The 11,121-nt window shown below is 43.3% G+C and overlaps 1 protein-coding gene across 1 annotated transcript; it reads left to right on the top strand.

Moving 5' to 3' along the window:
- Positions 1-1,108: 1,108 nt before the first annotated feature.
- LOC114350711 (probable glucan 1,3-alpha-glucosidase) lies at positions 1,109-6,690 on the top strand (the record flags this gene model as incomplete). The annotated part of the gene is made up of 4 exons (XM_028301648.1): positions 1,109-1,170; positions 4,176-4,284; positions 4,826-4,965; positions 6,417-6,690. Coding segments are annotated over exons 1-4 (585 nt in total), but the record flags the coding sequence as incomplete, so codon positions are not given.
- Positions 6,691-11,121: the final 4,431 nt, after the last annotated feature.

Raw genomic sequence — 11,121 nt, 5'->3', positions numbered from 1 at the left:
ACACCTTCTTTTCAGTTAGCATGGAACCATCAAATACTACACGAAGTTTTGTGGTACAACTATCCAAATTAATGACAGCATGGTGAGGGAGAAAATAAACAGGATCCCTGGACAAGTCATAACTGCTTATATCTACATAAGAANTTTGATGGGTATAATAGTCCAATAGTGTAGGTTGTCTGCCAGACGAAGGCGGCGATTTTTTTCTTGATAACAAGAGTGAGCGGCGCCTCTCGCGATCAATTATTTACTAGACCAAGCAGCAACTTGAATAATGTACTGGATTAACTGTTAAAATAGTTAGTATTAAGTTATTCAATCAATTTATTGGTATATCAACGGCATTAAGTTCGCCTTGTGTACCAATTTATATGGCATTAAAGAATAAATATTATAGTTAGTTTTTCTGCGTTCGAAACACAAATCCAGAAAGTACAGTATAGAAGAGGAATAAATTGCAAATAGTTGATACAATATCAGTATCGGCGCGCCGACAGCTTGTCGTCGGCGGCGGCGGCGTGCAAAAATTCGCGGCGGCGGCGGCGCGCCGGCGTGGCGCCCACCTCTACTTAGGACTAACCTAGCCTTCATCTCCGACTGAAAGAGTACTACGCTGTCATAAACGTTGTTTTCTTGTGCGCTTTCTAGACGCGATGGAACACCTATTCCCGCGAGCATCGCTTCCCATCTTTTCTGGAGAGCGGTTCTGTTGGTCGAGTTGATCTCTTTTCCTAGAGAGATCAGCAGGCACATCCCGAGATAGAGTTTATGTTGCCCGTAGTCCCTTTCTGGCTTAGCAACCCAGCCGGGTTTTTCTGTACCTGTAATCTGCCTGAGAGTGGCATTCAGTAGACCCTTGGCAAACCAGATGGCTGCCGATATAACATAGCGGGGTGTAGGGTAATTGTTGCCCTGGTTGGCGTCATACTCCCCTCCCTGCGACATGAGGGTTTCGATGTTTGTCAGATAGTCGACATCCTCTGCGGGGTTCAAGTTGATAGCCTCTCTTATTATGTTCATGGTTGTTGGCTGAATCAAATGTTATACACTCTGTTCTACTGGACCGTTGAGCGACATGTTATTGAGTGACACCTTCTTTTCAGTTAGCATGGAACCATCAAATACTACACGAAGTTTTGTGGTACAGCTGTCCAAATTAGTGACGGCATGGTGAGGGAGAAAGTGGACAGGATCCCTGGACAAGTCATGACTGCTTGTGTCTACATAGGAGCCATGTGACAAATCAACATATTGGTCTATAAACTTTTTGTACTCACAAAAGAGAACTTCATCTCTGTGTAGTTTCTTTTCCAGATTCAGAAATCTATTGAGCGCTAAATGAAACGATTGTCCTAATTCAGAGTTAACTTGCTCTAATGGCACCTTAATGGGCATTGTGACTTGATACTTATGGTTCTCAAGCTTTGTTGTTTCCCTAAAAAGATTTTCACAATAATCATGCTCTGGTAATTGTTCTGGGAAGATCTCCGGTACCTTCTCAGAGTCCCAGAAAGCATTCAGTTGATTACTAATTGAATTGTCGCATTCTCTACAAAATAAAGATATCACCTGGTTTTGTTTTTGATTTACAATTGAGTTACTGCTGCCTGCGACGATATACCCGAAGGCGGTGTTCACAATAGAAGGTTGCTCGGGGCTGACCGATGTAGAAGTTGCAGGTACTTGTCCTGTGACAGAAGTCTCTGGCTCAGATGCTAGCAGGGCCTGGAAAAAAATGTCAGCTCCAAGTAACACATGCACATCACCAGGCGTGCTAAAGTTTTCGTCGGCAAGTTTACAATTGGGTGGAAATTTAAAGGACGACAAATCAATTTTAGTATGTGGCAATTTGGTCGTAATAGCTTTGACAATGTGACAGTTTACATTTACTTTGAATGGATAAACTGTAGAATGCACATCTACATTAACAGTTTTGTCAATGATCTGTTCCTTTTTGGTGATGCCAATGATCTTAGTATTGGAAGTTGTAGGAGCCTTTTGTAACAAATCAACAACTTTTTGTGTGATGAAAGATGCTTGTGAACCACTGTCCAGCAGGGCCCTGACATAAATTATGGTTCCCGACTGAGCCATAAGCTTGATTCGTGCAGTGGGTAACAATACTTGGCTCTGGGTAGCAGCTGATAATGAAACAGATGGAGAAATATGCAAATCATCATTATGCAATAAAGTATTATGCTCTTTTTTGCAGATAGTACATCTGAAGTGAAATTTGCATTTGCGCTTGTGTTTGGACAAACAAGTAAAACAGACATTGTTTGTTGTAGCAAACTCCAAGCGGGTTTTTATGGGTGCAAGCTGAAACGTTGGGCATCTATAAAGTTTATGTTGTGCAGACTTACAGTATGAACATGTTGATGTAGGTGTGGTAGCCGCTACATTGCTGACCATTCTCTGAGATGGCCTTTGACTGTCAGTGTTCTCCAATGAGAGGGATCGGCGCTCTAAAAAGCTCAGAAATTCGTCTATTGTAGGCATAGCGCTGCTATCTCGCTCCATTTGGAATGCACGATTAGTCAAAACATCTAGTTTTTTATACAATATACAGAGGAGCAATGAGTCCCAGCTGTTCACAGGCTCATCTAAGTTCTTCAGGGCTGCTAAGTTCTGCTTTATGTCTGAAATGAATGATCGTAAGTTAACCGAGTTTGATCTTGTGATGGTTGAAATGTCCAAGAGAGATTGCACATGCCCCTGTATGATCTGATTTTTGTTGTCGTATCTACTCTTGAGAAGTTGTAAAGCTTCTGCATAACTCTCATCTTGCAGTGGCAAATTATTGATGAGTGCATGAGGTTCACCACTGAGAGTGCTTTTTAGGTAATACAATTTTTGTACAGGAGACAGTGAGCAATCCTTGTGGATTAAAGCTGAAAAAAGATTAATAAATGGATGGTATTCAGTATACTTGCCTGCGAAAGTTGGCAGATCCATTGGAGGCAACTTTACGTTTGACGGCTTCGAGCCATTTGAAGATGTGGGCTCAGATGTTAACAAGGACAATCTATTTATTATAGAGTCCAAATTACCCAATAACCCAATGTATACATCTTCCACCGTACCGATATCTTCCGCGTCTTCCGGGTCAAGGATGGCAATACGTACACAGAAACGCTCATACTCTTGAAATACCTCTACAAGGCGCTGCCTTTTCGCCTTGATGGTTTCTAAGGGCAGTTTGAGGAATGCTTCGTATTCGAAAGCATTTTTCAGCCTAGATATTGAAGCCTTCGCGTGACCGCGATTGGCCACGAATGTTTTCAGTTCAGACATTGCTCACAATACGAAGCTAAGAATTTGGTTATTACAACTTATTATACGATCTTATTACAATTTGGTACTTTAACATAAATATTAAAACATTAACTTCAAAATTAAATTTGATAAAAAAGATGGAAGCTTAAAGTGACGTGACCGGAAAAAATGGCGAATGAGCGCGAAGCGACGACCGAAGCACGCCGAGACGAACGAAGTTCTTAGTTGCTAGAGTAAAAAATAAACATTTTTATTCGATGTTGCCAACAATAGTAGAAAAACTCCTTTATGCGCAAATTGTCAAATTCGCAAATTGTCAAGTTTTAAAAATGTCCAGTTGTTTAGGTTTAATAATAAAAGTCAAGTAATTAATTGGCAGAACTTTTAGTCATTAAAATGTTAAGGTTTTTTTAATTATGAAACCATAAAACTGTAATATAAAGACATTTTTAAAACTTGACAATTTGTGCATTTAACATTTTGCGAATTTGGCAGATTGCGACCGCTTGACAATTTGCGAATTTGACAATTTGCGCATAAACGGAAAAACTTCAAAAAAAGGAGAATCATGTCAAGCTCCTCGTCTCCTCTTGGTGACTGTGCCGCTGTAGTGAGACCTCCTCCTATGATGGTGTAATGCCCGTTTCCACCATCAATCCTTAATTTTGACCCCTATGGTAACACATAACAGGCATTATGATGTCATAGGGGTCACTTTAAAATTAGGGATTGATGGTGAAAGCCGGCATAAGAAGACTCAACTGATCAACTCTATTGTAGCAAAACTTCCTTCACTTGGCACTGGGTATGGTTAGACCTCCTTCCATCTTTCCTAGGTTAATGTGTCATGCCATGTTTGTTACAGTTGCTTGAATACTAAAATGCTCCCTTGTTCCCAGGTTCATGTCAGAGTCTGGTCTGATCGACACCTTCATCATGATGGGAGACAAGCCTGCTGATGTCTTCCGTCAGTACACCAGGCTCACAGGCGCCGCTCCTCTACCGCCGGTGAGTTTTCATTATCATTTCAGCTATATGATGTCCACTGCTGAACATATGTCTTTCCCAGTAAAGATACGCTAACCCCCAAAGTCAATGAATTTTCTATGCATTTAAGAAGTGATATGCTTATGCGTGTGTCAGGTCACTATAAAATTTTGTCAATAGTCGTCCACTGCTGAACATAGGCCTCCGCCAATGCTTTCCATGTTGCCCGGTTGGTAGCGGCCTGCGTCCAGCGCCTTCCTGCTACCTTTATGATGTCGTCGGTCCATCTTGTGGGGGGACGTCCCACGCTGCGTTTTCCTGTACGCGGCCTCCACTCCAGAACCTTGCTGCCCCATCGGCCGTCAGTTCTGCGTACTACGTGCCCTGCCCATTGCCACTTGCTTATCCGTCGGGCTATGTCAGCGACTTTAGTTCGTTTACGGATCTCATTTCTGATTTGATCTCGTAAAGAAACACCGAGTATGGCCCTCTCCATAGCACGCTGTGCAACTTTGAGCTTCTGTATAAGTTCCAACTCCGTAAACGTATTCTCTTTCCCCAGAAATTCTCGCTGGCCTACCACCAGTGCCGCTGGAACTACGTCGACGAGGCAGACGTGCGTGGCGTCGACGAGAACTTTGACGTCCACGACATACCAGCTGACGTCATCTGGCTGGATATCGAGTACACCGACCGCAAGAAGTGAGTATATGCGCGACTGATGTGCTGCTCAGCGAATCCCTTCACACTACAGCGGCTGTAGCGCGGCTAAATCGCGATGCCGTTGATAGCGACAGCCGCGCTTCACAGTCGCACTACAAGTTTAACACATTCTGGGAGTGGGTATTCAATGCGAAAAAACGCTCAACGGTTGGAATGTGCAGGTGACAAAATGTCCATAGGGACCGGCTGTTAGTGTGGCAAAAAGTATGAACGTCAAAAAGTCCCAGTGTCAAAATGTACATCATTACCATGGTTACAGTGATTTAGTGACAAATGGTACACATCACAAAATACAAGTACAACAAAAGGTGTGATAGATAAAATGATCAACTGATATATTGTGCTCATGATTAAATTAATAAAATTAAGTGTCAAAATGTTCAATGTTCTTGTAGTCCAGTCAATAAAGAGTTTTTTTTGACATTTTTACCTTGATGCATTTAAACACGTGTTCACGTTAGCTATTACATAATAAGTACGAATAAACACGAAGACATTTTAACTTCAGATCATTTTAACCATTGCTCATTTCGACGTTCATACTTTTTGCCACACTAACAGCCGGGTTTAATGGACATTTTGACACCTACACATTCCAACCGTTGAGCGTTTTTTCGCATTGACTACCCACTCCCAGAATGGTTTAACAACAAGCATTCAATGTACAATAATTATAATGTACACAATACACATGCGGCATGCAATATTGATCTAACGCCGACTGATCGCACGCGATCACGCGGCGTATACTGCCATCGCTAGATCGAAGCGCTGCAGTCGCGCGTCTGTCGCGCTGCAGCTGCACTAAATAAATAAATATGTATAGGTACGAGTCGCGCTACTGCAACGCGACTTAGAAGCGTTACAGTCCCGCGACAAAAACGCCTATATGTGAAAGCGCTCTTATACCACACATCCAGTACACCGACAGTAAGAATGAGCTCTAACACAGTAGTAATAAGAACTATAGTCTTAATGCGAGGCGTCGACGAGAACTTTGACGTCCACCACGACATACCAGCTGACGTCATCTGGCTGGATATAGAGTACACCGACCGCAAGAAGTGAGCCCTATTGCTATAGAAATAAGAACCATTATTGTTAGCACAGCGACTCATTTACACCACCATAGAAATATAGAGAGATGCCAACTAATCCGCTGAGTTCGAAACCAAATGTCTCTTTAGAAATTCACACACACAAAGTAATCAAAATAATAGGTCGCGAAGAGTTTTCCAACCAATCGCCACCAATTTTGCAACAAAGATGTGGCGTCATTTCACAGGTACTTCCCATGGGATGCACAGAAGTTCCAGCACCTCCTACACTGTACCTTAATTTAGTTGTAATAAAGGATCTTATCCGCCCTATTACATTAATGTTTTAGGGGTGATTTTTAACAAAAATCTTAACATAACCATTATTTTCAGGTACTTCACATGGGACGCGCAAAAGTTTCCGCACCCAGCTGAAATGGTGGCCAATTTAACAGCCAAAGGACGCCGTCTGGTGGCCATCATCGACCCTCATATCAAGCGTGAAGCCGGATACTTCTTGCACGAAGACGCCACCTCGCAAGGACTCTACGTTAAGGACAAGGACGGCAAGGACTACGAAGGTACGTTAGGACTGGGAGGGTACACACGGCAAGGACTACGAGGGTACGTTAGGACTGGGAAGGTACACACGGCAAGGACTACGAATGTATGTTAGAACTGGGAGGGTACACACGGCAAGGACTACGATGGTACGTTAGCACTGGGTGGGTACACACGGCAAGGGCTACGAAGGTACGTTAGAACTGGGAGGGTACACACGGCAAGGAGTACGAAGGTACGTTAGGACTGGGAGGGTACACTTGACGAGGGTACGTCGCTAGAACTGGGAGGGTACACATGGCAAGGGACGCCGTCTGGTGGCCATCATCGACCCTCATATCAAGCGTGAAGCCGGATATTTCCTGCACGAAGACGCTACTTCGCAAGGACTCTACGTCNTTTTATTCGATGTTGCCAACATGGTGGCGGCCACAGAAACAATATGTAATTCTAAAGAAGCAAACTAATTAGGTACATGAACTTAGTACACATTGGTTCAGTACAACAAAAACTTAAACAATATTGTATACAATGTATATCATGTATAGAAAAGAAAAAACAAACAATGAGATGTTCATAGCTAAATTAGTGTAAAATGTTACACTTCCAATGGTAGGACACATATTTTGGTTATAGACCTAGAGTGAGTATGAGAGTTTGCGGTACGCACTTCGACAGTACGCACTGCTGTCGTCGTCCCTATGTCGCCTCCTTCGTGAGCCAAGTCCTAAGAGACGCATTTTCTCAAGGACCGCCTCGGATGGTTCTGATATCGAAAGCTTTGCATCTTCCTCTAGATAACGATTTATAAGGGAAAGTTGGTTGCTTTTTATCGCTTCTGAAGTTCTAAAATTGTCGCTGACGCTTTTCATCTTCTTCGCGTACGCTATGGCTGCCACGTACAAGTGGTTATAGTCATTATGCGTTAGTTCAGGGTGGGAGTTAGGATTAATGACCCTGGTAAAAGGGAAATTGGGTTGAGCTTTAGCTGAGTCCATTGCTTGCTTTAAAGCAAGTGCTTGGTCAAGAACAGCTTCAATTTCCAAGACCGCGCTTCGCGCCTCTATGAATGCTATCATAAAGAGTACCGCCTTGTAGCCAGAATACTCCCAAACCATTTTGATTTGGTTTACCGCCGCGAGCTCTGAACCGGTGTAGTCGGTGCTCAACACTTTCCCCGCCAATGCTTCTCTTAGGACTAGAGGTGGGCGCCGATATATAATTGGCCGGCGGCGGCGCGCCGACTTTTTGAATTCGGCGGCGGCGGCGTCGGCGGCGTGACCTTGTTTGACCTTTATTCAATAGGTATTTTTTGAAAAATCTGCTTTTTTAGTATCTTTCTTCAAGACTAATCAGGTGATTTGCAGTTGGTTGGAGTTTGACATAGTAGAGCTACTAGAGCAGTGGTTTACCCTAGTAAATTAGCTCTCTTGATTATACTTTGATATTTGGATAGCAGGTTTGGCTGAGATCAGGTTTTCGTGTATTTCGTAAAGGCGAGCGTAACCAATGTGCCCTTAGCATGTATTTTTGATCTCTTTGGAGGCACACAGTTAATGATGGATTAGCTAACTCTCGACTGATCGACTAAAGTTAGATGCCATAATATTATGTTCAGATCTGTTTTATTTATATTTATGGTCTTTCCATGTCATCCTACGGTCCAGGTTTTTAATGCAGGTTGATTGCAGCAATGTGTCGAGAGAGATTTGTGATTTGATTTGAGATTGTCCGGAAGATAAGTTGACGACGTCTAAAAATGATAATATGATGAGACTTCGGGGCTCGCTTACATGCGCCACTTGGTCAGCCAAGCATTATTGGCATTTAGCTGACTTTGCAACAGTTTAGTCGCTTTAAGATCACAGTTACATTTGAGGAAAACCGCAGCTTTCTGGTATCTGGGCTGCTTTACTAGTAAATGTTGTAGAGTTCCGGACCAAGTACAGAGACCTGGGGTACTCCAGCTCTGCAGCTAAAAAGAGAAGATTTTGTCACGAAGTTTGATTTAAAACTGTCTGTCACTGAGATAAGACTCCATCAGTAGGTAGTAGAAGTGTGCTGGAAGGTACTTTTTAATTTCATAGAGCAGTCCTTTATGCTAAACCCAGCTGAAGCCGCAGCGAAAGCAGCCGTACAGGGTTCTTTCTTTTTCAAACATTGTACTGATTATTACCTCCTGCGACCTTCACCAAATGGTCGGTCCACCTAGTGGGAAGCCTGCCTACGCTACGTCTTCCGGCTCGTGGTGCCACTCAAGAACTTTCCTGCCCCAGTGGCCATCAGCTCTACGAGCTATGTGCCCCGCCCACTTTTAGCGATTTTAGCGATTCTACGGGCTATGTCAGTCACTTTGGTCCTCCTGCGTCTTTCGTCCTCTCTTAGCGTAGTAGGAATCCATCTTCTACTTTTAACTTGAGGAGGGTAAGCTGAAACATGGCGGTCAACTCCTCAGATAGGTACAAAGATGTCCAGAAGCAGCTTATGAAAAGAGGCAAAATGGGCCCTCTCAAATCACAATGGGAAGGTTTGGGAGCATAGCGCCTAGAATGGCGGGAGATTGCGAGTCCGCGAGTTCAAAGTGCAGCGCACACCTGAACTTGACGCGAAACGCAATGATGCAAATCTCGTCCATCTGCCGCCATTCACTATAATTATGTTAGCGGCGTGCTCAGATACTCTCAATGTGCGAGGAGTTTGCCGCGAAGATCGGCTATGTAAGCTATCTTCGGGCGCACCAGCGCCGCCAAGACAGCTAATTTAAAGTGGTTACCATGACTGAAATCGGTCGAAAGAATCATCATTATCAGTAGGAATCAAAGGCAGGCATAGCTGAAAGTCTCGGATCAAGTTTGTGCCGGTATGCACAAAATACTCGATCTTATTTTTTTAAAAGAATTGTGGAATTTTTTGAAGATTATCCGTGTCGTTGGGTTTAAATCCGGCTTGTCATGTAGCAAAGGTCTGAGATTTTTCTTGTCAGTTCGCACTCATGTATCTATTACCGAACCTATTAGGCTGAGAACACTTTGAGGGATTTTGAGGGATGTACTTTGTTGCCTTCCAGAGTTTGTGGTTCCCATTTGCATTCCGAGACATATTTGCGAATCTCTGTGTGAGTGATTCTCTTAAAGTATATAATAGTCCAATAGTGTAGGTTGTCTGCCAGACGAAGGCGGCGATTTTTTTCTTGATAACAAGAGTGAGCGGCGCCTCTCGCGAGGTTCCCATTTGCATTCCGAGACATATTTGCGAATCTCTGTGTGAGTAATTCTCTTAAAGTATCTGGGGGCACGGCAGTGCCCCCACCAAGTCGAGCAAAAAAGCGGCACGGCCGTAGCATCCTTTTCTCGAAGCAATTCAGGCCATTTTCGACCGCCTGTAACTTCGTTGTGGATAAAACTAGAAGGCTGAATTTTCATTAGCTATGCAGGCATTGTAAAGTTACGGTATATTTAAAATTNCGGCTTGCATACGCACTCTCATAGATCATGTTACCAGTTTTTGGACCTCTTCTTGAGAGACTACTGAGTCTCCACCTTCCTCCATGTATGATGCTGCTGCTCATCTGCTGCTCCTTTTCGAGCAGAGGGCAGATCCGGTTTATGGCACGGCGGATCTGACCCTGAGACGTTAATATATCGGCGACCCTGATGGCGCCATCGGAGCCTGGATGCACTGCTGTGGTGCGTCCGAGTGGCCACTTCACGACGGGCAACGCTTGTCCCTGATCAGCACCAGTTGGCCAGGCTCGACGTTGGGTTGCCTGGTCTGCCACTTGTTACAAAGAGCATTACAAAATATACACGAGCAGTTTCCTATGGGTGCGTTCTGGCCATGTATAGAACGGAAAGACGCGTCCCTTATATGTTCTATATCCAGCAACTCTTTATTTTTTGTAAAACAAAGCAATGCAGCTTCAGTAGTGCGGCAAAGGTTGATTGATGGATAAGTTAAAGAATGTTTATCTTTCTAACACTCTCAGACTTACGTATTTGTAGATAGGATTATCTACAGCAACTTTTTCTTGAAGAAGATCTGAGTATGTTTCGCAATAATTACCTTTTAATAGTCTATAGGCTGAATAGCCACTGAAAAACACGAGAGGCTGATTTCTTAAATCAGCCAATTCACATTCAATTTCTTCATCCAAATCGTCAAGAATCATTAGGGTGGGGTATTCTACACAATCTTGAAGGTCTTTATTAGGGTTCTCCTCAGATTTATTTGATTGGATAGTAGGGATGGCGGTTTTTGAACAATAACTTGTTCAAATCGTCCTCACAATTGGCTCCGCGACTGTGAGGAGCTTTCATCTCGGAAATCAGAGCTGTCTTCATAGCACTAGCAAAGTGAGTGCAGGTCTGGTTCCGGTCGGTGGGGCACTTTTCCGAATAATGCCGAAAAATTTTTCCAAACAATCTTGATTTAAACGCCGTCACTTATGATATCTGAATCCGTTCTTTTCGCAATAAAACCAAATATCTTTTATAGATTTAATACTGATGATATATCCTTGAATTTTTTTTTTCATTTT

The sequence above is a fragment of the Ostrinia furnacalis genome, unplaced genomic scaffold, assembly GCF_004193835.3.
Source record: "Ostrinia furnacalis isolate ACB-3 unplaced genomic scaffold, ASM419383v2 OfSCF0041, whole genome shotgun sequence".
Lineage (NCBI taxonomy): Eukaryota > Metazoa > Arthropoda > Insecta > Lepidoptera > Crambidae > Ostrinia > Ostrinia furnacalis.
Note: the sequence above shows the minus strand (reverse complement) of the source record. Positions and strands in the feature narration are given on the sequence as shown.